Source organism: Manis pentadactyla, chromosome 6 (genome assembly GCF_030020395.1).
Source record: "Manis pentadactyla isolate mManPen7 chromosome 6, mManPen7.hap1, whole genome shotgun sequence".
Lineage (NCBI taxonomy): Eukaryota > Metazoa > Chordata > Mammalia > Pholidota > Manidae > Manis > Manis pentadactyla.
In genome coordinates, this window is record NC_080024.1 from 17,354,882 (window position 1) to 17,381,770 (window position 26,889).

General features: G+C 51.1%; 1 protein-coding gene across 2 annotated transcripts in view; it reads left to right on the forward strand.

The window, feature by feature from the left end:
* The window catches only part of CFAP65 (cilia and flagella associated protein 65), a 33,410-nt gene that overhangs the window by 1,881 nt on the left and 4,640 nt on the right, over positions 1-26,889 (forward strand). The window contains exons 3-26 of one of the 2 annotated variants that reach the window (XM_036915097.2): positions 23-73; positions 2,443-2,627; positions 6,451-6,553; positions 7,058-7,224; positions 7,396-7,595; positions 7,873-8,018; positions 8,492-8,714; positions 9,088-9,353; positions 9,783-9,983; positions 10,200-10,559; positions 12,039-12,176; positions 13,613-13,858; positions 14,412-14,636; positions 15,541-15,699; positions 15,919-16,069; positions 16,537-16,665; positions 17,783-17,996; positions 18,302-18,430; positions 22,219-22,395; positions 22,685-22,751; positions 22,896-23,006; positions 24,995-25,186; positions 25,286-25,444; positions 26,645-26,788. In XM_036915097.2, the coding sequence (XP_036770992.2) occupies positions 2,455-2,627; positions 6,451-6,553; positions 7,058-7,224; positions 7,396-7,595; positions 7,873-8,018; positions 8,492-8,714; positions 9,088-9,353; positions 9,783-9,983; positions 10,200-10,559; positions 12,039-12,176; positions 13,613-13,858; positions 14,412-14,636; positions 15,541-15,699; positions 15,919-16,069; positions 16,537-16,665; positions 17,783-17,996; positions 18,302-18,430; positions 22,219-22,395; positions 22,685-22,751; positions 22,896-23,006; positions 24,995-25,186; positions 25,286-25,444; positions 26,645-26,788 (4,080 nt within the window). In that variant the 5' untranslated portion in view covers positions 23-73; positions 2,443-2,454. Of the gene's footprint in view, positions 1-22; positions 74-2,442; positions 2,628-6,450; positions 6,554-7,057; positions 7,225-7,395; positions 7,596-7,872; positions 8,019-8,491; positions 8,715-9,087; positions 9,354-9,782; positions 9,984-10,199; positions 10,560-12,038; positions 12,177-13,612; positions 13,859-14,411; positions 14,637-15,467; positions 15,700-15,918; positions 16,070-16,536; positions 16,666-17,782; positions 17,997-18,301; positions 18,431-22,218; positions 22,396-22,684; positions 22,752-22,895; positions 23,007-24,994; positions 25,187-25,285; positions 25,445-26,644; positions 26,789-26,889 lie in introns of those variants that run through there. The other variant, XM_036915139.2, reaches the window with a different exon arrangement.

A 26,889-nucleotide genomic window follows, 5' to 3' on the forward strand; every position in this document is an offset into this window, starting at 1 on the left:
CCTCTTCTTCCTCTTCTTTTAGGAGGGAAGACACGTTCAGAAGAAACAAGTAGAGAATAAAAGCCAGATAAAGGTAATGCATATGCTTTGGTAACACTCACTGGGGGCTTGCAGAGAAATTGCCAGGTGTGGCCATGGAGGGCAGGGCTGCGTGGGCCTCATCCCCAAGTCCCTCTTCCAAGTGCCTTTCCTGAGTGGTAAGTCTCTTTATGTTCCCAGGCAAAGCCCTGGATCTTGTATTCAGGCTTGTTCCTTGTGATGCCATGTCATACCTGTTGCCAGTGCTGGAAAGTAGGCACTCCTCCGTGATAACATGGCGTGTCTACTCCATTCATGTCGCTTCTGTCTCTCCTCTGTTCCCTTTCCAGCTTTAAACTGGCTTAGCCAGAGTGCTCCCCTTGGAGTTATTTTCCAGGCATCTGACCCACACCCAGACAGCCCCAAACCCCTCATGAGGTCTAGGGACTACACCACAAACTCTGATCGTGCCTGAGTGCCAGCAAGGTGGCCTTTCCCACCATCACAGGCAGCAGTGTGGTGATGAGTGCCTGCAGCAACAGCAACAGCAATTCCAGTGGCCATGTGAGGACACAGCCAGGTGGGCGGGCAGGAGACAGCAGTGCCAGGGCCAGGAGATGGGTGGCAGGGCAGTGGGGTGGGTAGGGATCTGAAAGAACCTGACTCTCCTGTCTAAACCCCAACACTTGACCCGCATAGACTGAGCACCAAGCCAACTGGAGTGATGGTAGCAGCGAGAGTGACCGTAGGAGGGAGGAGAACTCTAGGGAATGCTGGTCGAAGGCTAAAGGAGTAGCCAGTAATTCTCTCTTTCCTCAAAGCTCTTCTGGTCTTGGCCCCTAGGACTGTGTGTTTGACCAATATATGGATGCTGTTTGCTTTTTGCAGCTTTGGGGGTTCCCTCTATGTGATAGCATGGAGGCTGGGCATGGGGAAGGCAGTTGTCTGGGGTGTGACTACAGGGTGTGACTGCTTGGTGCAGCATGTGTCATGTTGTGTGTGGATTCTTGGCTGTCCTTAGATGAGATGGTGGTTGATTTGTCTCCCTGTGGACCGGGGGTCGTCTCACCACTCCACTGTGCCATTCCAGACCTGTTTGCTCTCAGATTCACTCGCCGCCCTTCTTGCTCTACTCTGAGTTGGCAGGAAATTGGAAGATGGGAGAAAGGGAGAAGCCAGGGCACTTCTCTTCTTCCCTCTGTGCTTTTGACAGTGTCTCCGTCAGCAGTTTATCTCCATAGGACTCCATGCCCCACACACAGGCCTCTGGGCTCTGAGAACTCCCGTGGTAGCAGCCGCGCGATGTCGCTGACTTCTAGGCTACTTCCCTATCCCCTCGTTATGCATTACATTCTTTGTTTTAAATACCCAGAGTGGCTAATGTTTTCCTGGTTGGACCCTGATTGATGCACCAACTGATATTTACAATAAATTATCCTCACTCACCCATGTCACCTTTCCTCCACGGGCAATTCAGGGAAGAAAATATGTATTGGCCATCCGATACTCTCTGTAAATATTGAAACAGAGTATAAGCTCCAAGAGAGAAGGGATTTGTTGGTCTTGTTCACTATCGTGGTCCTGGCACCTAGTACAGTGTCTGGCACATAATAGGTAGTCAACAAATATTTGTTGAACAGATGAATATATCTTTCTGTTATGTAGCAATATAAAAGCAACGCTTGGTCAAAGATAAAATAAAATGGCAATGAGTTGAGCATTTATAGCAATGACTGGGGTAGGAAGAGGCATCTGGCTCATACTCCCTCCAGTTTGCTGCCCAGGGGGTTCTCCATTCCTCACCGTCCTTAGATAATAGATAAGGGTTAAGGATCAACCCGTGAAGGGTTTGCCATTATAGATGGGAAGCGTTGGCACATTGCACCTCTAGCATCATTATGAGCCATGCTTGGAGTGGCCCTATCAGGGCGTGGGATGGGGGTTGTTTGCAGGCAAACTGGCACCTTTCTCTGCTCCACCAACCACCTGAGGGATGGGAGAAGGAATGATGGAGTATCTCTGTGGTCTGGAAAAGTGCCTGGCATAGACTGCTACAACTGGGAGCAACTTCCATAGTGAAGGGGTGGGATGGGAAAGAAGCGGCAGCACCCGAAGGGAGCAGTGTCAGAGGAATGGAAAGGCCAACTGGGACTGCTCAGTGTGCCGATGGAATGCCCTAGGGGGGTGGCCCAAGGAAGGCTTCAGGGGCAGCTCACAGGGAATCTGGCTGGAAAACTACTACTTGGAAGAGGTAATATCTGACTGTTCCTTACCTTCTTTCTCCAGACCATCCTCCGGCGGTGAGGGGTGGTGTAATTCATTACTTTCTGGAGGTGGGGAGATCTTTGCCCCTTCTCTGGGTCTTGGAATCCTACCCAGCTAATTCATGCTCTCTTCTCCCCCTTTTTCCTGGCAACTGAACAGCCTACCAACTTCATGGACACTCAAACGTGCTTCCCAAGGAAGCAAGACAAAGTGAAGAAGAGGGTCATGTGGGGCATTGAGGTGGCTGAGGAGCTGCAATGGAAAGGCTGGGAGCTAGGAAAGGAGATTACCAAGAACCTGGCTCTGAAAAATCTATCCCTGAAAATACAGAAGATGAAGTACAGGTACCAGTATGAGGGATCAGAGGCTTAGCCCCTGAGCCCTCAAGTCCCCAAAGCAGACTTAAAAAAAAAAAACTTTAAAGATGTCATAAAACATGTGTATAAAAGACATACAGTTTGAATAATTATTGAAAGAGGAATCCATGTGACCAGATTAAATAATGGAATAATAACTGTCTGAACCTCACCTTCTATCATTATGTGTCCCTCCCCTATTGAACACTTTCTCTACCCATAAAGGTAACCACTGTCCTGACTTCCATGATAATGATTTCCTTGATTTTCTCTAATGGATTTACCCCCTAGGTTTGCATTCCTAAATGATATCCTTACCTTCTCATGAATGTTATATAAGTAGAATAATATGGTATACTTTTATAATTCTTTTATTTTGCTCAGTTATGTTTGTGAGATCCGTGTTCAGCTAGAGTTCACCCTTTTCCACCTTAGTATAATGATCCAGTGTGTGCTTATATAATGTATTCATCCATTTTTTCACTGAAGGACATTGGGTTTTTTTCCATTTTGGAAATCATTAACATTTATGTATACATCTCATCTCTGGTTGCATAAGTACAAGAGTTTTTCTAGGCTAGATATATAGGAGTGGAATTGCTGTAACTTAGAACATGTACATGTTTGCTTTTTATAGATTAAGCCCAAGTATTTTCCAAACTACTTGTATCCATTTATATCCCCACTCTAGTCATATGAATTCCCATTCCTCTATGTCTTTACCAACAACTCTATTGTGATTTAAAATTTTTGCCTATAATGGTAATTTGTTGTTTTAATTTGCATTTCCCCTGCTTATTAATACAGTTGAATGTTTTCCTGTTATTGACCATTTCTTTTCTTTTCGTGTGTTTTCTTTTTTATTTTATTTTTTTATTATGGAATCATTAATATATAATCACATGGGCAACATTGTGGTTACTAGATTTCTCGCATTATCATGTCCCCACCACATACCCCATTACAGTCACTGTCTATCAGCATAGTAAGATGCTACAGAGTCACTACTTGTCTTCTCTGTGCTATACTGCCTTCCCTGTGCCCCCCAACTACATTGTGTTTGCTAATCATAATGCCCTTTAATTCCCTTATCCCTCCCCCCTGCCACCCTCCCCAGTCCCTTTCCCTTTGGTAACTGTCAGCCCATTCTTGGGTTCTGTGATTCTGCTGCTGTTTTGTTCCTTCAGTTTTGCTTTGTTGTTATACGCCACAGATGAGCGAAATCATTTGGTACTTGATCTTTCTCTGCCTGGCTTATTTCACTGAGCATAATACCCTCTAGCTCCATCCATGTTTTTGCAAATGGTATGATTTGTTTTCTTCTAATGGCTGAATAATATTCCATTGTGTATATGTACCACATCTTCTTTATCCATTCATCTACTGATGGACACTTAGGTTGCTTCCATTTCTTGGCTATTGTAAGTAATGCTGTGATAAACATAGGGGTGCACTGTTATTAACCATTTTATTTGTGAAATTCCTGTTCAAGTCTGTACCCATTTTTCTATCAGGTTGTCTTTGTGTAGAAGTTCTTATCGTGGATACTAATCTTTTGTCAGTTACGTGTTGTGAATATCTTCTCCCACCTTGTGACTTGTCCTGTCCTCTCTTTATCGTGTCTTTTGAAGAATAGAAGTTTTTGATTTCAAAGAAATCAAATCTATCAACCTTTTTCTTTTATGGTTGATACTTTTTCTGTGTCTTGTTTAAGAAGTCCTTCTCTTCCCCTATCAGGCCATGAAGATATTCTCCTCTAGTATCTTCGAAAGACTTTATGTTTTCCTTTCATATCTGTCTTTTATCTGTATGGAATTGATTTTTGTGAATGGTTTTAAGTAGGGATCTGATGACGCTTTTTTCTTCAACCAAATCTCCAGGTGTCCCAACACCACTTATTGAAAAGTTCATACTTTCCCTGATAATCTCCATCACTGATGTGTAGCAATTGCTTATATATGTATGGGGCCATTTCTGAACTCTTTTTTGATCCCTTGATCTACATGTCTCTTCCTGGGCCAACATCATCCTGAATTAATTATTAGATCTCATAGTAAATCTTGATATTTAGTAATATAAGTCCTACAACTTCACTCTTATCCAAGATTGTCCTGGCTATTTGTGGCCCTTTAAATTTTCATATAAATCTTCAAACAAGATTATCACACATACACATAAAAAACTTTTTGAGATTTTGATTGGAATTTTATTGAGCTTAAAAATCACTTTGGGGAGAACTGACATCATTACAAGTTGGGTCTTTCATCAACATGATGTATCTTTCTATTTACTTAGGTTTTCTTTCATGTCTCTCAATCAAATGTAAAATGTTCTCCATGGATGTCTTACACATCTTTACATCAATTTATTACTAAGTATTTTATAGCTTTGATGATGTTGTATATAATATCTTTTAAAGTTGTTTCATTTTCTGCTTGTTGATTTTTTCAGAAAGTAACTTTAAAAATATATCCAAAACCTTGTGTCCGGAAGCGTTGGTAACTCCTCTCATAAATTCTAATAATTTATTTGCTAATTATTTTTTTCCCTGTTACACATTCATATTGTGTAAGGAAATGGCAATTTTCTTTCTTCCTTTCCAATCCTTATACCTTTTGTTTCTTTGTCTTTCCTTACTGTGCTGATTGACTAGAAAAGGGTTGAACAGAAGTGGTTATAGAGGGCATCCTTGTTTTGCTCATGATCTCAAGTTAAAGATGTCAATATTTCACCATTAATTTGTGTGTTTCCTGTAGTTTTTTTTTCAGACTTTATTAGGCTAGGAAAGTTCTGTGCTATTCCTACATTGCTGAGAGTTTTCTTATAAACATATGTTGAAGTTGATCTAATATTTTACTTTGATTTTTTTTCTCTCTTAATTTGTTAATATGATAGATTATGTTGATTGTCTATGTTAAACCAACCACGAATCCCTAGAATAAGCCCAACATTGTCATGATTAAATATTCTTTCTATAGATTGAGAAATCCTTTTGGCTAATGTTTTTATGAGTGAGATTGGCCTGTGACTTTCCATTCTTCTCCTGCCTCTGTCAGGTTTGGTACAACACTGGCGGGATCACAGAATACGCTGGGGAGTGTATCCTCATTTTATATTACTGGGAAGAGAAGGCTAGAATTATTCTTTATCAAATACTTGGTGGGACTTGCTGTGAAGCCATCAGCCTAACATTTCCTTTGTGGGAAGAGTTTCAACTACTCAATTTCTTTGATGATTTTAGGTAGAATGGCCATAAAATTTGTTGTATAATTCTTGAATCAGTTTTGGCAAGGTATACTTTCCTAGGAATGTTTGTTTCATCTAAACTCTAATATTTATTGGTATAGAGTTGTTGGCAATATCACCTTCTTATTACTAGTGCTGAGGTCTGCAGTATCTACAGTTTTGACCCACCCCAGAGCTCTATAGATCTGCTGATATGTCTGCTTGGAAAGGCATCCCAGCACCTCCATTTTCAGCTTTGGTTCCCCCCAGCTAAGTGCTCAGAGACTTGGTTAAATCAGGGCAACCTTCCCCATCCCAATCCTCAGTGACCCTCCACGTGCCTCAAGGTACAAGTGCTGCTTCCTCAGTCTTGTATCTTTTGGTTCAGTGTTCTGACATCCTGGAGTGAAGGCCTGCAGGAAAAGTAGTAAGATGAGGGAGCCAAGTCCTGCGACAGATCCCTGTATTTTCCCCTCCATGGTCCCAAGGAATCAAGCCCCCTCAGCTTTCCAGGGTCTTCCCTAAACTTTCTGCACCTCCTGGTTTTCTAAGCCCTGAATGCTGGCTCCCTGGCTGTCTCCTGCAGGCCCCCCAAGACCAAGTTCTTCTTCACAGTCATCCCTCAGCCCATCTTCCTGAGCCCGGGCATAACCTTCACGCTTCCCATCATCTTCCGGCCCCTGGAGGAGGTGAGGTTTTCCACTGCAAACAGAAGGCAGAGCAGGACACAGACACAATGACCTTGGAACAGGAGGCAGGGCAGAGCAGTGAGGAGTTCCCCGACCACACACGTCTCACCAACTGCAGCAAAAACTCCATCTTAGAAAGCCCTAGAGAAGCTCAGACCCTAAAGTCATTAGAGGAGAATCCCATTTGGATGCTGGACACTAAAGGCTGTGATACTTTCCTATTGGCCCTCAGAGAGCCCTAGATCCCTTGGCCTCTTCTGCTCTCAAGATGTCCCCCCAAATCCTTTGTTCCTCACAAAAGAGGCCCCATATCTCTGAGACCAAGACAGTGTTGGAACACAAGTAACCAGTGCTTCCGTGGAGACTGACAGGGAGAGTCACAGCCCAGCCTACCCTCAGTGGCTGTGTTGGGGGGATGACCAAGGTGTGGTCCCTAGGTGCCATCTGGGTACCACTGCTCAGCAATTGCCTCTTCCCTTCTGCCCCCAACATCCTGTGGTGCAGAAGGACTACGTGGACCAGCTGTGGTTTGAGAAAGCAGAGGGGATGTTCTGTGTGGACCTGAGGGCCACCCTGCCTTGCTACAGTCTGGCCTGCCCACCATCCCTGCAGTTGCCCATGTGTGCCGTGGGAGACATGGCTGAGGCCTGGTTCTGCTTGGACAATGTGGGGTGAGGGAGTGCCTGAGGCTCAGAAGTGGGCAGTGAGAACTGTAAGGAGGGTTTATGTCAGGTGGGGGAAGGGGGTGGGGGGAGTAACAGGGCTGCCCAGTGTCTCTGCCCTTCTAAAGCAGGGGCAGTGGTCAGAACAAGCCCTGTGGCTCTGACCTGCACCCCTTCCAGGGACCTGCCCACCTTCTTCAACTGGGAGGTCCCCAGCCCATTCCAGATTCTGCCCACAAAGAGGCTGCTGGAGCCAGGCGAGGCCTGCCAGATCCAGGTGACTGTTCAGCCCCTTATGGCTACCGTCTACCAAGTTCAGGCTACGTGCTTGTATGGGGAGGGCAGCAGGCAGAGGAGCAGCATCCAGCTGCAGGCTGCAGGTGAGGCCCCACTTACCACCCATCCCCAGAGCCTCTTGCTGCACTTCCTGGGCCTCAAAGCCTCAGTGTGCCCCTCACCCATCACCCTCCTGGCCCCCCCAAGACCTCTACCAGCCTCCTGCCCTCCCCCAACTCTGCAAGTTTTACCTTTTCTTTGCCTTCCTTTGAGTTGCAGTTCGATTTTTCCCTGGGGACACCTGCATTCTTCTAGGGGCTGTTCAGCTGGGGCCAAAGTGGCTCTGTGGATTTCTCCCCAAGAATCCCCTCTCTGCCCCAGCCAAATGTGCCCAGCTGCTGGTGAGCATACAGCAGAAACGACCAGAGGACCAGGATGTCGAGGGCGTCCAGAAAGTGTTACACTTTGGCTCTGTTGCTGTGGGCTGCACCGCCAAGAGGCAGATCAAGCTATATAACCCGTCCTGTGTATGTGAGAGTATGCATCCTGTGTGTGAGCCGGGGCAGGACTCAGGGACCACAGGGCTGGGGTGCTCCTAAAACCAAAGTGCCCCGCTTCCCATCTCTTTGGCCCTAAGCTTCGTGTAACTCCTGTCTGTTGATAACCACATGCATCAGCACCACAGGCATCCCCCTCTCTTCTCAGCTGTGGGTTAGTGCCCCCAGAGGAGCACTAAGATTGTCCTGACTCCAGGACCACAGCTAATATTTATGGTACCTTTAGGGAAAGAAATAATGCTCTCCCCAGCCCCCCTATGGTCCCAGTGCAGGGCACATGGCTTGAACTCATCCTTCCTGCTGGTGGACACGGCTTTACCCCATGCTCAGAGCTGAAAAGTGAGGCACAGGCTGGATGCCAGCTGCCTCAGCCCCTCAGCTGGGCACCTCGGTGATGACAGTCTGCTCCACCCTTTGACCTGCCCCCTCCTGCCCCATCACAGGTGAGTGCTCCTTTCAGGATCGAAGTGGCCCCAGACATGCAGGCTAAAGACCTGGCCTTCTCATGCCCCACAACGCATGGCATCGTGCCCCCAGGAGAGAAGAAATGCGTGTCAGTGTTCTTCTGCCCAGAAACTTTGGACATCAGAACTACAGACTACTTGTCCATTGTGCCCTCTGGCTGTGCCTCCCAAACCCTGCTCAAACTCGTTGGTTTCTGTAGAGGTACTGGCAACTGCAGGACACTGCACTGCCCCTGGGGACAGGAGCAGCCCACGCCTAGGACAGGGAAATACTCCCCACCTGTTCCTAAGGGCCTGACGCCTCATTGCCCTTCAGCTTGGGTGTCTGCTGCCTCCTGGTGGCTCAGCGGGGGAATCATCGCAGACACCTGGAGAAAATGCTCCCTCCCGCCTTGGGACCTGGAGGTCTGCTCAGGCTGCAGGGGCTCCAGGCCTTTCCAACCCAGCCTTCTGTCTCTAAACAGCGGCCCCTCCCATCAGTGGGACCCTTTCTGAGACACCCTCGGGGAAGTGGATACCCCGGCCCCAGCCAGGTGGCAGAGCCTACTCACAAGAACCCCATCTCCTTTGCCCAGGTCCTGGTGTGTCCCTGCAGCACTACTGTGTCAACTTCAGCTGGGTCAACCTCGGGGAGCACTCGGAGAAGTCCCTCTGGATTGAGAACAAGTCAGACTGCACAGCGCACTTCCAGTTTGCCATCGACTGCCAGGAGAGCGTCTTCAGCATCAGACCTACCTTTGGGACCCTGGTGGGCAAGGCCCGCATGACCCTGCACTGTGCCTTCCAGCCCACTCACCCCATCATCTACTTTCGGCGGGTGGCCTGTCTCATCCACCACCAGGTGAGTGGTTGGGGAGGAGGCCAGCTCTGGGGAGGTCCTAGGCGCCAATCTGAGGCCCAGTGATGAATATAATGCTTGGAGGTCACTCCCCTGTGTTCGGGGACTATCTAGGGCTGTCTGCCTGGATCATCCCCTAGCATTTGGAGCTAGAGCATGGCCAGGGGCACGTGAGGGCCCACTGAGAGCCAGGTGTGTGTGCCGGTCTTAGCCTGCCTGCCAGGCGGAGACTTTCTGCTGCTGCTGCTAACGGGCCGGGAAGAGGGAGGACTGGACCTCACCCCATGCAGCACGTACAGGAAAGAGAGCCTTGAAGTGAGGCCCCCAGCCCATGGCCTGGGCAGGGTCACATGCACTGTGTCTACTAGCTGGTGCCTGGCCAAGGTAGCAAGGGGCGGGCTGAAACCCACCTTAACATGGCAAATGTCACAGGACCCGCTGTTCCTGGACCTGATTGGGACCTGCCATTCAGACAAAATCAAGCCGGCCATCCTGAGACCTCAGCATCTTGCTTGGTATCGCACGCACCTGGTACGGGGCCTGACACTGTACCCCCCGGACGTCCTGGGCATCATGCTGAGAGAGAAGAAGCTGGAGCAGGATAAGAACGGAGCCCTCATGATTCCCACTGAGGTTGGCAGAGCTCCTCTGGGCCCCCTGGGGCAGGCCGCCCTCCCCGGGTTCGTGCCCTGCTCTGTAGCAGTTCCTGGGGGCCCTGTGGGCACCATTAGTAGCTGGGGGTGGCCTGTGTGGAGCTCTTGTAGCCTTTCCCAGAAAGAAGCACACAGGAGAGGGGCAGTGGCGGGAGGATGGCATTTGGTCCTTGCTCACCTGTCTCTCCCCACACAGGACCTGGAGGACGTGCCAGCCCTGCAGTACCCTCTCATCCCCCCCATGACTGAGTACTTTTTTGATGGCTCCAACGACATGGCAATCTTCCCCCCACCTGTCAGTATAGAGCCTGTAGAGGTGGATTTTGGTGCCTGTTCCAGGCCCGTGGTCCCCAACCCTGTCCCCCTGTGCCTGATGAACCACACCAAGGGCAAGATCACTGTGGTCTGGACACACAGGTCTGACTGCCCCTTCTGGGTGACCCCAGACACCTGCGACGTGCCCCCACTCAAGTCGATGGCCCTGCGCCTGAACTTCCAGCCGCCTTACCCCAGCTGCCTCTATGCCGTGGAGCTTGAAGCCTTCGCTGTCTATAAGGTGAGTGCAGGCAGGCTGGGAAGGCAGGTTACCTGCCCTGGAGCCTGAATGGCTGGTGGCAGACAGAGGGGTGACAGGCATGCAGTCGGATCCACCCTCTCTGTGCCAGGCTCTTCTCCTCCGCCAGGCCATGATCCTTACCGGTTTGTCTTCTCTCAGGCTCCTGGCCTGCCTTGGCCAAGGGACTTCTTGGTCCACCTGATGATGTCTCATCATATGTGGCCTCCTGCTCCCTGCAGTGGGAGAACTCATCTGGGGTCAAGTCTTTGGGGAAAATTTGGTGCACAGAGATTAGCTCCCTGGGGCTTCTAGCTAGGGGGGCTCCTGGCTTCTCTTTAGTCCTGGGAGTAGGAAGCGGTCCCTCTGAAAGAGCCATGGGAAGGAGCCAGGGCCTGAGGGGCAGTGTCAGAGGCTCCAGGTAATTCAGTATGTGTGTGGAGTGGCCTCCAGTACAACTTCCCTTGGCCAGGGAACTTGGAGTGCAGGCTGTCCCCAGCCCAGCCTTTTGGTCCTAGGCACACTTTGCTCCCCCCTGATCTCAGACTGGTTCTGCCCTGTCCCTTCCTCATTAGCTCTGCCACACTGCTCTTCTTCCCCAGCAGCCCAGGGGCTGAGAGAAGAATAGGGGTGCCATCAAGATCAGAGTCGCTTACCAGCTGTGTGACCTTAGGCAAGTCTCCTAAAACCCCTGAGCCCTAGTCTCATAGTCTATAAATTTGGTGTTATACCTGAACTTTTAAGAAGGCTCTCCAAAGCCAAGTCTTTAGTTACCTCTGTTCCAATATCTTGGCAGCAGGAGAATGTGGAGGTTTGTAGGATTAAGGCTGTGGACACCAGGCTTTGTCAATGCTTGGGCCCATCAGGCTATAGGCTCTAGCCCTGTGCTGCCCGATAGGGCAACCACCAGCCACAGGTGGCTACTGAGCCCTTGAAATGTGGCTAGTCCAAACCGAGATGTCCTGTAAGACACACTGGATTTTGAACACTTAGCATAGAAAGAATGTAAAATATCTCCCACATCACTTTTATATTAATTACATGTTGAAATGATAAGATTCTGGATCTTTTAGGTTAAATAAAGCACATTATTGAAATTAATTCCACATGTTTCACTTTGTTAACGTGGCTACTAGAACATTTAAAATTATGGTTGTGGCTTGCATTTGTGGCTCAAATTATATTTCTATTGGCCAGCTCTTCTCTAGGCAAATTCCTGCAGGATAAATGCTGTTTTCACATCCCAGCCCAAGCCTGGGCCGGCACTGCTGTGAGGATTAAAGAGCATGTTTGCTGAGCGCTCAGAGCAGGCCTGGCACACAGCGGGAGGCCGTTCTCACCGCTCTCAGCCCTCTCTTCCCAGGGAGCTCCTCCCTTCTGCATCCCGTGTAGAACTTCTGCAGTACAGGGGGACAAGCTTGGGTGCCCTACAGGGTCAGATTCAGGACTCTGAGCTTGTCCATGGGTCTGGCTCCCATGTAGGTCCTGCAGTGCTACAATAATATTGAGGAGGACTGCACCGTGTGCCCGTCCTGGTGCCTGACTCTCCGGGTGCGAGGCCACAGCTATGGTGCTGCCGTGGAGCACCACATCCCCCAGTATTCCCTGGATGCCCCCAAGGTGAGCGTGGCCCCAGCAGCAGCGGGAGGTGGGACAGGGAGGCTGGCTTCTGCCTTGGCCGGCAGATCCCTCTCCCTGCTCTGCTGACCTCAGAAACAACCCCACTGGCCATCCCAAACTCCTCACCACCGGTGCTTGGAGCCCTGGGCCAGTTGAGGACTCTCTTCTGGGCCACAGTACAGGCGCTGGGAAGTCTGGCTCCTCTCTGCTCCATCTGAACTATTCCCTGAGCTTCTCACACTCAGGTGCAAAACTCCAGCACCTTCATTTGTGTGTGTTTCCTGAGCACCCGCTAGGGTCATGACCGCCCTGCTCTGGGCCCCTGCCCTTGGGGATGCCCGGCCTGAGGTGGGGCTGCAGAGCCCGCCCCTTGACCTAACTGCTTCCTCAGGGTGTTGTAGTTTCCAGGCTTCTCTGAAGGGCCCTTGGAGGCACTGTCTGACCTGAGCAGCAGGATGACATAGGGCTTAAAAGTACGCACCCTGATGCCAGACAGCCCCGTTCCAATTCTGGTTTCTCCTGGATGCCTCTTCCCAGCTTGCATTGCCATCAACTGTCTTTTCATCATTTTGCAGCCCTCCAGCCTCAGATTGCTGGAAAGGTGCTGCTGCTTTGGGACAACGTGTTCGGGGACAATCCTGCTCCCTCCTACCAGCCAACGTCTGTCCTCTGCTCCAATCCCAAACCTGTTCCACCCCCTGAGATTCAGCCCAAGGGTGCCCCTTCCTGAAGCCCTCTGACGGCATGGTGTCCCCTCGCTGAGCCCCTGTTCCTTTCCCCTGGCCAGTTCCTCCCAGTGGTTTGTGGCCTGCGCTGAAGTCCAGCGGGCCTGAGACACCCACCTGCTCCCTCATGCACATGCACTTGTTCTCCAGCTGGTGGGGGGCACCCGGTCAGTGATTTCAGGCCTTCTGTTCTGTAGCCTGCTCGGCTCTTAGCCTGGTTCTGGCCACACCCTAGATGCTTAGGGAATGTTCGGAAGCTGGGATTGCTGGAGCTTTCACTTTCTCAAAGTGGGGTTCCCTCAGCCACCCACATGAGAATCGTTTAAAAGGTGCTGCTTACCTCAGACCTTTGGGGTCAGCGTCTCTGAAAGTGGGTTCTCCAAAGGATGATTTGAGAGCACCCTAAAATGAAAGAAATTCTAATTAACCTTGGGCATGGGGCCAGGGAGGCCCAAGTTTCCCAGGGCCAGTTCCTGTGGCCACTGCACTCCCTGTCTGGAGGTCTCTGGAGGGCAGAAGCATTTTTGGTGCCAGGCTGTGTCCCCCCATTCCCTGATCCCAGGGCACTGACTGGGAAGCATGGAGGTGTCTTGGATCTCCTTGCAGATGGCCCCTCCCAAGCCCACATAGAGTCCCTGAGAGTATGTGCCCATGGGGACATGTGGCACTTACATAGATCTGAGGACTGGTCCCTCTTCTCTCGCACCCTAGCTATTTCCGGCAGTGTCCCCTAGTGAACCCGCCTACCGCAGCCTGCTCCTGACCAACAAAGGCTCCATGCTGCTGACCTTCAACTTGGCCCCCCAAAGCAGCTCAGACATCTCTCTACGGCCCAGCTCAGGCCTTGTGGCCCCTGGAGCCCACCAGATCCTCCTCACCTGTACCTACCCCAAGGGCAATTATTGGAAACAGCACATTTTCTACTTGCAGTTCAATTTGTGCCCCCAGTATCTCAAGGTAGGAGGTGGGGATAAAGGACTGGGTCCTTGAGGGTGGGCCCTAGCCTGGGGCTTCCCTTTTCAAAGCCACATTCTGGGGTTGGCCTCTAGAACTCCCCTAAAGTAGCCAAGGGGCAGCTCCTCTTCCAGGAAGTGGCACAGCAGGGAAAGGACCCTTTGACCACATCTGAACAGTTCTCCCACCCCTCAGGGCCCTGCCTGTCTACCTCATGGGGCTAGGACAAGAAAAGGGGTGCAGAGGAATCTGCAGGTGGTAAAGAGTGTTGGGGCCAGGCCAGGGAAAGTATCTGGCGTGGAGGACCCAGATCTGGCCCATGAAATGGTCTGTATATCCCCGCTCAGTTCCTGAGTCCTTTTTAAGAACCATCTTCCTGGTTGGTCACTACCTACTCTGACTTGGATGGAAGCTCCCCATACCCAAGATGGCAGAGGACCTTTTGCTGTCCTCTTCAAGGGGCAAATGCTGCCCCACCTATGGCTTCCTGGACATTTAGAGGAATGCAGGGCCGTGGAGTGAGGACAGAGCACTGCCTTCCCCCCTCTGGCCGCAGGAGGTGAGCATGCAGAGCCGGGAGGAGCCGCTGCAGCTGAAGCTGGACACCGACAAAAGCATCTTCTTCAAGCCCACCTGGGTCAGCTGTTCCTCCACCAGTCTCTTCACCTTTCATAACCCCTCACGTCTTCCTCTGGAATTTGAGTGGAGGGTCTCCCAGCAGTACCAGAAGGTGCTGGCCGTCCAGCCCTCCAGGGGGCTTATCCAGCCCAATGAGAGCCTTGTGAGTGCCCTTCCCCAGTGCCGAGGGCCGGAGGGGAGAGTGCCTGTCACCCTCACCTTCACCATCTTCTCTTACTCATGCCTATCAGGGGCCAGGCTTCCTCTGTGCCATCCCGTAGTCACCAACCCAATCTTAAGGGGTCGGCATGATTGTCACTGTTACCCCATTCTACAAGGAAGAATTGAGACTTAGAGAAGGAAAAGTCAGTTACTAAGATTATAAATTAGGAGGTGCAGAGCTGGGACTTGAAGCAGGGTTTCTGACGCCAGTGCCCAGGGGTGAGTCTACTCTCCATCTATGGTACCCAAAGCTGTGAGATCGCTGGAAGGTGCTTTGGAGCAGCTGGATTTAGGGCCAAATGGGTGACTGTCATCAAGGAGCAAGGAAGTGACTCTCAGAGATCCCAGTGGTAGTCTGGAGTTGGGGGCATCGGCTGGCATCCAGACTAGCTAGGCTCCATTCCTGGTGTACGGCCTTATACACTGCTTGGGGAGGCCAAACTTGGGCCAAGGACCACCAACACACAGTGTCTGTAAGAACCCAGGGGCAGTAATCAGGGAGGTGAGAGACCACACACCCAGCCTCAGGAGTTCACACCCCAGCTCCCACCAAGTGCCTTCAAACAGCTGTGTGATCTTGGGCAAATTACCCCACTACTCTGAGTCTCCACCTTCTCATCAGAAAACGAGGCACTAAAATAATAACATTTACTTTGTGGGGATAAAAGATTGAGGGGCTTAGGGAAATAACATAATATGCAATGTGTGTGAAGTGCCTGGTACAGGGTAAACACTCAGAAAGGATTATCATAGCTTGACAATCTTGCAATAGGACTTCACACATCCAGGAGCCTGGGCAGGGGGTTGCTGGAAACCCCCATCAGAGATAATCTCTGTGACTCCAGACACTGACGTGGACCTTCAGTCCTCTGGAGGAGACCAAGTACCTGTTCCGAGTGGGGATGTGGGTCTGGGAAGCTGGCCTACCCCCAAAAGTCAAGCCTCCTGCTACCACCCACTACGTACTCCGGCTGGTGGGCCTGGGCATCACCAGCAGCCTCTCTGTGAGTGGGAGGACCCTAGTGGAGGTTGGGGGTGGGACATGCGGGGCCAGGGCATAGATGAGAGAGAAGGCCCAGGGTGCCCATCTCCAAGAGGGCAGGGGATGGGATCCTCTGGCCTCCCCGGCCCATACCCTGGACTGCCTTCCTTGGGGATTCTCTGAGGCCAGGACAGTGGGCCTGGGGGAGCCTGCACCTGGGCTGGCTAACTCTGGCCCTCAGGCAAAGGAAAAGGAGCTTGACTTTGGGAACATGCTGGTGAAAAGCAAGCAGTCCAGGATGCTGGTGCTTCTGAATGACGGCAACTGCACCCTCTATTATCGCCTGTCCCTGGAACAGTGTAGCCCTGAGGTCATCAGCAATGACTCTCCTGGTACTTGGGCCTGGGCTGGGGCCAGGGAGGTGGGCAATGAAGGGCATTGGTTAAGTTAAGACTGGTTAACCAGACCATGGTTCAAGGGTAGGCAGAGCAAGGCTTCACACTTGCTGCTTCCGCTTTCCAGATGTGTGCCATTGGGCGGGGCAACTGTCCTCTCTGAACCTCAGCTTCCTCATCTAAAACGGTGATTGTACAACATCTGTAAAATCACACTGTTGGCACCTACCTCATAGAGCTGCTAGGTGGAGCAAAGGGCTTGCAGGTGCCAATGACACAGACAGTTCCCCTCTGGGAGGAGGGACTCTTCACCCCATTTACTGGCTCAGGGCCTGCTCTCTAGCCAGGGCTCTCTTGGCCCATGGGAGAGTGTCTGGGAAGGAGCAGGAGGAGAGGCTGGGCCTCTCTGGCCTGTACTGAGGGCCTCCTCTGCCCTTGGCCTCACCCGGGTCATCCCTGAGTAGTTTTGCAGTTGGACCGCACAGAGGGGAGCATGCCACCACGGTCCCAGGACACCATCTGCCTGACTGCCTGTCCCAACCAGCGGTCCCAGTACTCCTGGACCATCAGCTACTCTCTCCTCTCCCACAGAGGTACCTGGGACGTGTGGCATGGAGAGTCAGGACCAGGGAGGGAAGCGGCGGGCAGCGGGGTGGGGTGTGAGCGGTACTTGATGGGGGAGGATGCTGAGGGTCCAGACAAAACTAACAGAGTGAGTATGAGCATACCAGGGTGTGCCTTTGGGTACCTCTTGTGCATGCCTCTTATTAACCACATCTGTCTGTGTGGTGGCCGTATGTATGCACCTGAACTGCGGAGGACTCATCGTGAGGAGTTTGTAGCTGTGCTGATTTACTGTGTGATCTTAGACAAATCCCCAGCCACCCTGGGCCTCAACTTCCTCCTCTATGAAATGGAGTTGCTACCAGCCTTCTCTGGGCCACCGGGGAGGAATCCAGGGCAGCCCAGGAGAGTGGCTAGGAGTGTGGACTCAATCCAGACTGCCTGGGACTGGACCCTGGCTCAATGCCTGCTAGCCATGTAATCTTAGCAAGTTGTTGAATGTCCCTATGCCTCAGTTTCCACATATATAAAGTGGGGATAATAACAGGGCACAGGCAAGGAAAAGGAATGAAGTACTGATACATGGTACCACAGGGATGAACCTTGAAAACTTAAGCCAAGTGAAAGAAGCCATTCACAGTAAGCCACATATTGTATGACTCCATTTATGTGAAACATCCGGAATAGGTAAATCTATAGAGACAGAAAGCAGATCAGTCATTGCCAGGAGTGGGGCAAAGAACGAATGGGGAGTGACAGCTACTTGGCACCTGGTTTCTTTTTGGGGGTGATGAAAGTGCTCTAGAATTAGGTAGTGGTGATTGCACAACTGTGTGAATAGATGAAAACTCACTGATTTGTATGCATTAAATGGGTTAATTTTATAGTGTATAAATTGTATCTCAAAAAATCTGTTAACAAGATTAGTTTGAAAACAAATCTCGGTGCACACTGAATGCGGGGGTGGATGTGAAGCTCTGACATGGTGCCCAGAGCGTGGGAAGTATCAGATGGGCTGGCGATGTCCCAGAGCCCGGAGACACCTGCTGCCCCGGGATGGTCCTGGGGCAGGTTGTCAGCCTGCATGCCCGCCCCAGGGAACCTGCGAGGTGAGCCCGCTTTTCTCTTCCACATTCCTTCCCTCAGATAACAAGGTCGGGGAAAAACAGGAGCTGTGCCGTGTCTTCCTGACAGCTGTGTACCCCTTACTCTCCATCCTGGATGTCCACCCCACAGGCAGCGCCGAGGGCATCACCCGGAAGCACCTGTGGCGCCTCTTCTCCCTGGACATGCTCAACAGTTACTTGGAGCGCGACCCCACCCCTTGCGAGCTCACCTATGAGGTGCCCACCCGGCACAGGTGAGGTGGACCTGGGGGAGTGGCAGGGCCTCTCTGGGATGTTCTTGGAGCTCTTTGCTCACAGCCCCAGAACCAGGCCCTATCCAAGAAGTGGCTCCCTATCTGCCCCCAAATTCTCGCCATCCCTGGAGGGGCCTGGAAAAATCAGGGATTGGCTTGAGGTCTGACATGTTAGCCTGCGCTTGCCCCTGCCCCTGATTCTCCACATCCCACCTGTAGGGAAGTGAATGCCAAGCCAGCCACCCCTGAGAGGGCCCCATCCTGTCCCATCCCTGTCTCTGAGCCCATTTCTCTGCTCCACACAGCACCAGACAGATCCCCCCTGTCTTTACCCCTCTGAAGCTTGACTTCAATTTTGGGGCAGCGCCAATCGAGGCCCCACCATCGGTGGTGCTCCTGGCCCTGAAGAACAATGGAGTGGTCGCCCTGGACTGGTATGCTGGTGGGCCTGGGAGACGGGCTGGATTCTTTCTCTTGGTGGCGGTAAACCTAGCTGTCTGATGTCTGTGAAAATCGGGCCCCCACTGATGCTGTATGGAGGCCAGGGTGGGACTGGGATGGCTCAGCAGGACGTGGAATTTATCACTGCCTGAGATGTTCAAAAGGCTCTGAAGTGTGGAATCACCCCAGTAGGAGACTGGCATGGTCATCTCAGCAAAATGACTGAGAAGTCTCCATTGAGCATCTGTTGCATGCCAGGAACTGTGCACCCCTGACAGAGCCCCAGTGCAGTGAGGCTGAACCTACATGGAGATGAGTCTCTGGCAGGGAAGGCCAATACCAGTATCCAGAAAGAGTGGAGTCTGGCTCCAGAGCAGGCCACACTTCTTCAGTCACATGGCCCCGGCCTGGAGGCCCAAGCTTGCCAAGCTTGGCCCTTCCTGTGCTCAGCTTTGCTCCCCTGGAGCCCTGAACCCCTGCCCAGTAAACATCCTGTTTCCATGCCAGGGCTTCTTCTCGTTCTTCCTCCCTGCCTCTGCCACGTGCCTTGATTTCCTAGTAAACTTTCTTTTGATGGCTTCCAACTTTGCTTGGCTAAGCAGAGGTGAGAAAGAAGTGTCCCCATCTGGATCAGGGTTGGGAGAGAGAGCCAGGGGCCCAGGCTGGCTGCAACAGTGGGTGGAGAAAGGTGGAAATATGTACACCTGGGCATCTAATCTCAGGAAGCTTCCTGCCTGAGCAGGGTCTTGGGGTAAGTGGGGGTGAAGCTGGGGTAGGCGCTGCATCGCCAGAAGGCAGTGGCCACCCCTTACTCTCTGGACTGTCCGCCTCCCCCGCTCCCCCGCTGTGCAGGAGGGAGCTGGGGAAACTGGCTCATTAGGTGGCTCCTGTGCGAGAAGGGCCAGGACTGAGGGCCCCCAGCTCTGGGTGACTGGGGAAGTTCAGCAGAGCTGCCGGCCTGAGGGGAGGGCCCAGGAACCGCCTTGAGCTCTGGACCCTCCAGTCACTGGGCTGAGTGGACAGGAGCCAGGGCTCAGGAAAAGTGGCACTCGTCTGTATCCTGGCATGGAAGCTCAGGGTATTTTGGCAGATTGCACATGAATGTGTATTTGTGTCGGAGCAAGCCAGCTCACACTTTCTGTGGACAGAGTCCAGGTTGCTGGAAACCAAGGCGGGAGGAAACAGGCAGAGTGCCTGCCGAGCTGGGCCCATCCATCAGATCATTTGAGGTTCAGGAAGGCAGTCCATGCTTCTTCCAGGATTCCAAGCACAAGGAACCTTCCTTGGAACGCTTGACTCTCCTAGGCTTTTTGTGTTTTTGTTTCCTTTCAATTTCTTAGAAGGCTATTTTTGAAAATTCTAGCCAGTCTTTGTTGAGCTCATAGAGAACAGACTGAAGGTTTTATTCCTGCCAAGACCAGTAGGAAATGGGGAGTGTGGACTTGGCCTGCAGGCAGCAGCAGGCAGGTGGAGGAGAACTGAGTGGGAGGGGAGCAGGAGGAACAGGGAGCACAGACGTGCCTGCTCTCTTCAGGCATTCTCTGGTCCCTCTGCTCTTGGCCCAGGGTCATGTGAGGTCTTGCATTTAAGGGGAGATTCCTAGTTAACATCATTTTTTCCCTCATGCACTCATTAAGGCATTGGCTAAACATTAGGCCCGCCCTTCAGAATAGAAGTGCTGATGTGCCCAGGCCCTGTGCTCCAGTTGCAGGCAGTCTCGGGAAGCCCAGCCTTTGGGTACAGGAGGATGTGTGCAACCCTGAAAGGCCATGTCATTCATTCTGTTTTGGATATGGTGGTGCCATCTGTCAGAAAGGCTTCTTGGAGAAAGCTACCACTAGACAGTCTAAGGAAAGGAGGCAGAGAGGCTGCAAAGAGCCGTCTAGACAGAGGGCCTGACATGTACAGGGTAAGAGAAAAGGACACAGTGTAGGTGGAACATTGATAGGGAGGGAGGGAGGTGCCTGGATGTGGCTGGGAGGCTGGCAGGGGCCAAGGCACACAGTTGGAAACCTTCTCCCTCAGAGAGTTTGGACTTCTTCCTAAGGCCATCGGGATGGGTGAGCTGGGATGGATGGCAAAGATCTGATTCACTTTCAAGATAAGTTGCTCTGGTCTGGGGTGGGGGATTCAGGCAGAGCAGTGGATTAGCAGCTTGAGGCAGGGGGACAGTTGGGAGGCCGCTGCAGTCCCCAGACGGGCATCCACACTGGCGGACCAGCAGGGAAGAGGGGATGAGATTATTTGAGGGAGACTGGGGGAGGGAAGGGAGGCAAATGGAGGTGTTGCAACTATCTAGCCAACCCTGAAGTAGCAAGATCTCTAGTTTTGGTGCAGATCCGTATCCCTTGGATAAAATGACAAAAGCAGTTTATTCAAAGGACAGGGTGATGGAAGACAGGTCATTGACTCCCAGCTCCCTCTCCTAGTCCACTCTGCAGGGGTGAGGAGGGCTTGGTGTGTGTGTCCTCTCTCAGCCCATGGACACAGTTACAGGGTTATTCTGTTTTCCTGTCTTTTTTTTTTTTTTTTACAGTAATGGCACCTACTATTCATCTTACTTTCTGTTCAGCATTACATCAGTAACATTTTCACTCAGCAGTATATTTTCACTCAGCACTATACCAATAACATCCCCTTCAGATGGATACACATCAGTGCATAGAGATTTAACTCCGTCTTTTTAATAGTTGTATAATATTCCATACAAATGACCCTTAAGTTAGTAAACCACTCTACTGGATGATCTTTGCTGCCACGAGTGCTTTTGGGGTTTTTTGTTTTTTTGGGTTTTTTCTTTTTTTGCCACTACAAAGGAAGTTATAAAAAATGTCCAAGTGTGTGTGTGCACATGTGCACACACACTTTATTCCTGTAAGTTAGTTTCCCAACGTGGGCTTTCTTAGTTAAAAGGCATATGTGGGTTTTTTTTATTCTAGAAGATGCTGTCAAAATTCCTAAACAAAAGGTAGTGGCAGTTCCTTGTCTCCCGATCTGTTTTCAAGGGCATCTGTTCTTTCTAAACTTACCAGCATTCGATGTAACAATTTTTCACATTTCCAATCCAAAAATATGTAAGATTGATTCGAGGGAGTTTTGAGCGCCTTGCCTCTTGCTGAGCCCTTTCAAACGGTGCCGTTTTTCCTTCCCCCTCGGGCTGTTCTATGTTCAAACCCTCTGCCCAGTTTGAGGCCAGTTCTGTGCCATCTCTCTGAGAGTGAGGGGCCCTCCTTTCCAGACTGGGACCTTGGGTTCCTTCTGTCACTTGTTCTGTCAGCCACTTAGAGTGCAGTATCTACTCTCCTACCGCAACAGGCATTTCAGGGTGTTAATTCTATGCCTGTCCTGGCCTCAGATTCAAGAGTGCCAGTCTGGCTGGCATCTGCCCAGGGGCCCTGGTTGGTGCTGCTGGGATTCCTAGGTGCCCCAAAAGGCCCTTCCTAAGAGCTCTGTCACACAGACCTCTCCAGGGTTAGTAGCTGGCTCAGGGTGGCCAAAATGTACAAGTGGCCCCCCACCACCTGGCACCCACAACAGGATCCCCAGTTTTCTGTTTAGTCACCAGGGCCCTGCTTCTGTTCCCCAGTCTTGGGGTCATTATGAAATGAGCATCTTCAACAGCCACATTGCTCGGCCTCGCATGGGACAACTTGCCAAATGGGGGCATGAAATGGGGGAGGTACAAGAGGAAGCCTCCTTCCATCCCACCTGGGCTCAGAGCTCCTGCCTCTGTGTTCTGACTGAGAGGTTTCACTCCTCTTGCTTTGTACCACTCTCCCAGGACCTTCCTCTTTCCAAATGACCAGCAGATTGACGTGGAGCTGTGGGCAGAGCCAGCAGAGTTCGACTGCACTGAACTGCACCAAATGCGCATACAGGACAACTGCATATTCTCCATCAGCCCCAAGGCTGGGAGCCTGAGTCCTGGGCAAGAACAGATGGTGGAGTTCAAATACAGGTGCTCCCCCACTGCCCGCCCTGCACTTCGGTCCTGGAGACCCCCTTCCCCCTGGCTCCCGGAGGAGCCTGGTCTTACGCTGTGTGTTTTCAGGGTACCCTGAGTGGCCACCGCCCTGAGAGAACCCCGCCCTGCCAGCTGCAGGGGATGTTTGATTTCCCTCTTGCTCCTTCCCAACTTAGGGATTTCCACAAGCTCCCAAGGGTTGGCCACCTCAAAGCCACAGGCTTGCCATGACCATTTGCACCAAGGCTCAATAACTCTCCCGGACTTGTCTCCTCCCTTCCAGCCACCTGTTCATCGGCACTGATCGCCTCCCCGTGCTCTTCAAGGTGTCCCATGGCCGGGAGATCCTGGTGAGGCCCCAGGACTGGTCCTGTTCTGGACAACCGAGAGAGGAGCAGGGAGTCATGCCCCCCGGGAGGGAGTCCAGTGATCTCTGCTGGGTGCTTCAGTTCCTCCCAGGGAAGGATGCTACTCATGAGCTTCTTTATTTTCAGCTAAATTTCATAGGTGTGACAGTGAAACTAGAGCAGAAGTATGTGCACTTCACCTCCACTAGCCACCAGTTCATGCCTGTCCCCATCGGCGACACACTGCCCCCAAGGCAGGTCAGTGGTCTATGCTGTCCTGGTCACCAAGAGGCCTAAGCACTGATCTCTGTGTATCTGCATCAATCCTTGACAGGGTGACAAAGAACCTTCCCTCCAGTGGCCCTCACTCTAAGAGGTGGGGCTGCTGGATGAACCCCATGATTGGGCAACTGGAAAAGACCCCAAACAAGAAGCTTCAGCTTCCCAGTGCCTGGAGCTAAGCCCTTTGCTAAGCCTTGTTCCTACGCAGAAGCATGGGATTCTTTCCTCTAGCACAGGGTTCTTGAAACCTCTTTAATTTTGAGCCACACTAATGTATTTGGATAATTAGTGCCTACCTACAAGGACTGGAACAAAAGCATTGCAAACCAATGCATGACACCACTACATGCAAAGCACTCTGATGTCCTTCTTTCTGTTTTATGCTGATCTGTTTTTTAAATGCTGTACATGATCCACTAAATTGGTTTTATGACCTAATCACTAATAGGTTTTAGCCACAGTTTGGAAATCACTGCTCCAAGAAGGGCATCTTTCTAGAGCATGAAAAATTAGAATGTGAATCCTCATGAAGCTCTAGACTTTATTAATTGGAGGGAATCAGCTTCCTTTGCTCCGAAAATGTACATTGGAAAACTTCAAGTGGGAGACATATTTTCCCAAACATTTCACAGATCTGAAATTTTTAATCATTTAGAAGCTTTTGTGTTTCCGGCAGGGGCCTCTGGCCATTCAGCCAAAGACAGGGGGATGGGCTTCCTGGACCTGATGGGGGTCTCTTGCCCTAATCTCTGCTCACTTCCCTACGCCACCCTCCACCCATGGCTTCCAAGAGGCCACATTCCCAAGCCTGCAGAGGCCCAGACCCTCAAAAAGGAAGGCAAAGACTCACGAATCCCCAGACACCTTTCCAGAGAGACCAGACTACTCCACTATGGACATAGACAGTGGAAAACGCCCTCAGATTTGGAGCCAAGAGACCCAGTTGTGCTCCAGCCAAACTCCACAACTGTGGCCATGCTTCCTTTCTTTCATGAGATGTTGACAGATGGTGGCTTGGACCTGCAAGAGGGTGGTAGAAATGGAGAGAAGTGAACAGATTTAATTTCAGTTTTGCAGGCAGAATCATTGAGACTTGCTGAGGATTGGATCTGGGAAGTAAGAGAAAGGGAGGGATTAAGGATGTATTGGATTCCTAGTTTGAACTACTGGGAATATGTAGTGCCATATTCTGAGAGGAGATAAACTGGGCGAGAAATAGGTCTTAGAGCAGAGTTTGATTTTTGGCAAACTTTGAGTACCTGTGAGACAACTAAGAAGGGTTGTCAAGTAGAAATTGGATACCAAGTCTGGAGCTTGGAGGGTGGTCCAGGCTAGAGAAATAAAATCAGATTTTCGGAGTGGGGGCTGAGAGACTGATGGGGCTGGGTGTAAATCCAGATGAATTCTGTTCTCTCCAGCTTCTGTTTTCTCATATCTGAAGTGAAGAACTGGACCAGATCTCTGGTTTCTTCCAGGCTGTTCTGTGATTTCAAACCTTGAAGTTAGTCTTGGGGGACCTCTTATCTTCCTTCTGCTCCCCTACCTGCCTTTAAGCAGAATTGCCTCTAATGGTAGATGTGGAAAGCAGCTGCCTCACATCACAGGTGGTTAGAATGAGAGCCTAGAAAACGATGAAGGGTCTGGATGGTGCATGCACGGACATTTCCCTAAATCCCCACACTATGGACACTGGCATTAGTGTCCCCTAATATCTTGACAAGGTAAGTTGAGAACAAATGAAATAAGGATTACAGATTATCCTAAAATGTCACAGGCTGAAAATATAGCTACCTACTTCCTGGGTGATCAAGCCATAAAGAAATCAGCAGTATTTAGGGGAGCACTGGGACTATAAGGGTGACATCGTGATCAACCTGCCCTCCCACAGTGGACATGGAATCCTGGGCTCTCTGCACTGCAGCTCTGAGCTGGTGTGGAGATTTCCCTATTCCTGCCCCCTGCAGATTTATGAGCTGTATAATGGAGGCTCGGTGCCTGTGACATATGAGGTCCAGACCAACATCCTGTCACAGGTTCAGGAAAAAAATTTTGATCACCCCATCTTCTGCTGTCTCAACCCCCAAGGGGAGATCCAGCCAGGCACCACTGCTCGTGTCTTGTGGATCTTCTCACCGATCGAGGCCAAGACCTACACAGTGAGCAGTAGCCTGGGCTAACATGGGGTGGGTTGGAGTTGGCCACCTCCTCTGGCCTTGCTCTGACCAGTCCCCGTCCCCACCCTCTTAACTTGCCAGGCGGATGTGCCCATACGCATCCTGGGATGGAACTCAGCCATCATCCGCTTCCAGGGCTTGGGCTATGATCCTCATGCCATGGGGGACACAGCCCCATTCCACAACATCTCCTCATGGGACAACAGCTCCATTCACTCTAGGCTGATGATTCCTGGACAGGTAGCAGGGAGGGAAGGCCTGAGGCCTAGGAGGAGCCTGAGGGCCCAGGATAGTTGGTGCAGAGGGATGGGGAGGCTGGGAAGGGAATGAGATGGTACTGAGAAGGGAAGGACACCCAGGAGAAGCCTGGAACCAGCCTCCCTCCTGATTAGGAGGCAGCACCAGCTCCATGAGAGGCTTACCCTGCCACCTAGTGCCCACAGGTGTTCCTGCTCGAGTCACTCCTGCTGCAGAGCCCTCCATCCCTCCGTTTCTGGGCACTGGGATGGGGGTATTGAAAGGGGGTAAACAGCAGCTCTCTCATTCTTGGGCTTTAAGGTATTATTTTCATGCAGAACAGCCCCTCCCCTAAACCTAGATCGATTTTCCTAAAAGATATCCAGGGTCATTAACACCATCTTTACTTCACATACTTCTCACTGTTGAGAAGTATGATCCATTCATCATGTATCAACCCTTCCATCTTCCCACTGACCCTCATGCCCATTTACTCATCCATGTGTTCATTCATCCATCCACCACCCTTCCAACCATCCATCCATCTACCGACCCACTTCTCCATTCATCCTCCCATGCATCGTGCCAGGCACTATCCACCCACACTTCTGCCTGTCCAGCCTCCCACTCCTACCCTCTTTGGACTCTTACTGCAGGACGAACACTGTGGAGATGCTGGGGACATAGAGAAGAGCCAGGCAAAGTCCCAGCCCTGGAAGTACTCAGGGTCTGGACAGAGAAAAAGTGCCCCTTCCATGTGGCCTCATTCTTCCCAGACAGCATTATGGCACAGCTCCTGTTCTGTGCCCAGTGACGATGCCAACAGATGATCACCCATTAATTCACAGCCATCCTTCAAAGACTCAAATTATGTTGGTTTTCGTTCTGTCTTCTCTAAATGAATTTCGTTTTCTCAGCCCTTCCAAGCTTATTTTAATGGTCCAAATCACAGGCTGTCTGGGTTTATCCCAGCTGTGCCTGTGAGAGACCTTTGAAAAAATTATTTATGTTCTCCAAGCCTTAGAAGCACATCTGCACAACAGAGACAATACTGGTACCTGTTTCGTAGGGCCACTGTGAGGATCAAAGGCCCATGAATTGCCTCCCTTGGCACCTGGCCTGTAGAAAGTGCTCAGTGACTGGTAGTGGTTGCCATGGTCATTATTTCTTCACCCCCCAAAGCTGCTGTTCTGTCTTTATCAGAACGTCTTCCTGTCCCAGTCCCATATCTCCCTGGGGAACATTCCTGTGCAGAGCAAGTGCAGTCGCCTGCTGTTCCTCAACAACATCTCCAAAAATGAGACAGTTGTCTTCGACTGGCAGCAGAGACCTCTAGACTTCGGGGAGGTGAGAGGCCCATGTCCCTCAAGCAGGGCTCCAGACCCACCACCCGGTGACGTCCCATCTAGTCCCATCTCACCCCAGCCCTGTGAAGAGACTCCTTCCCC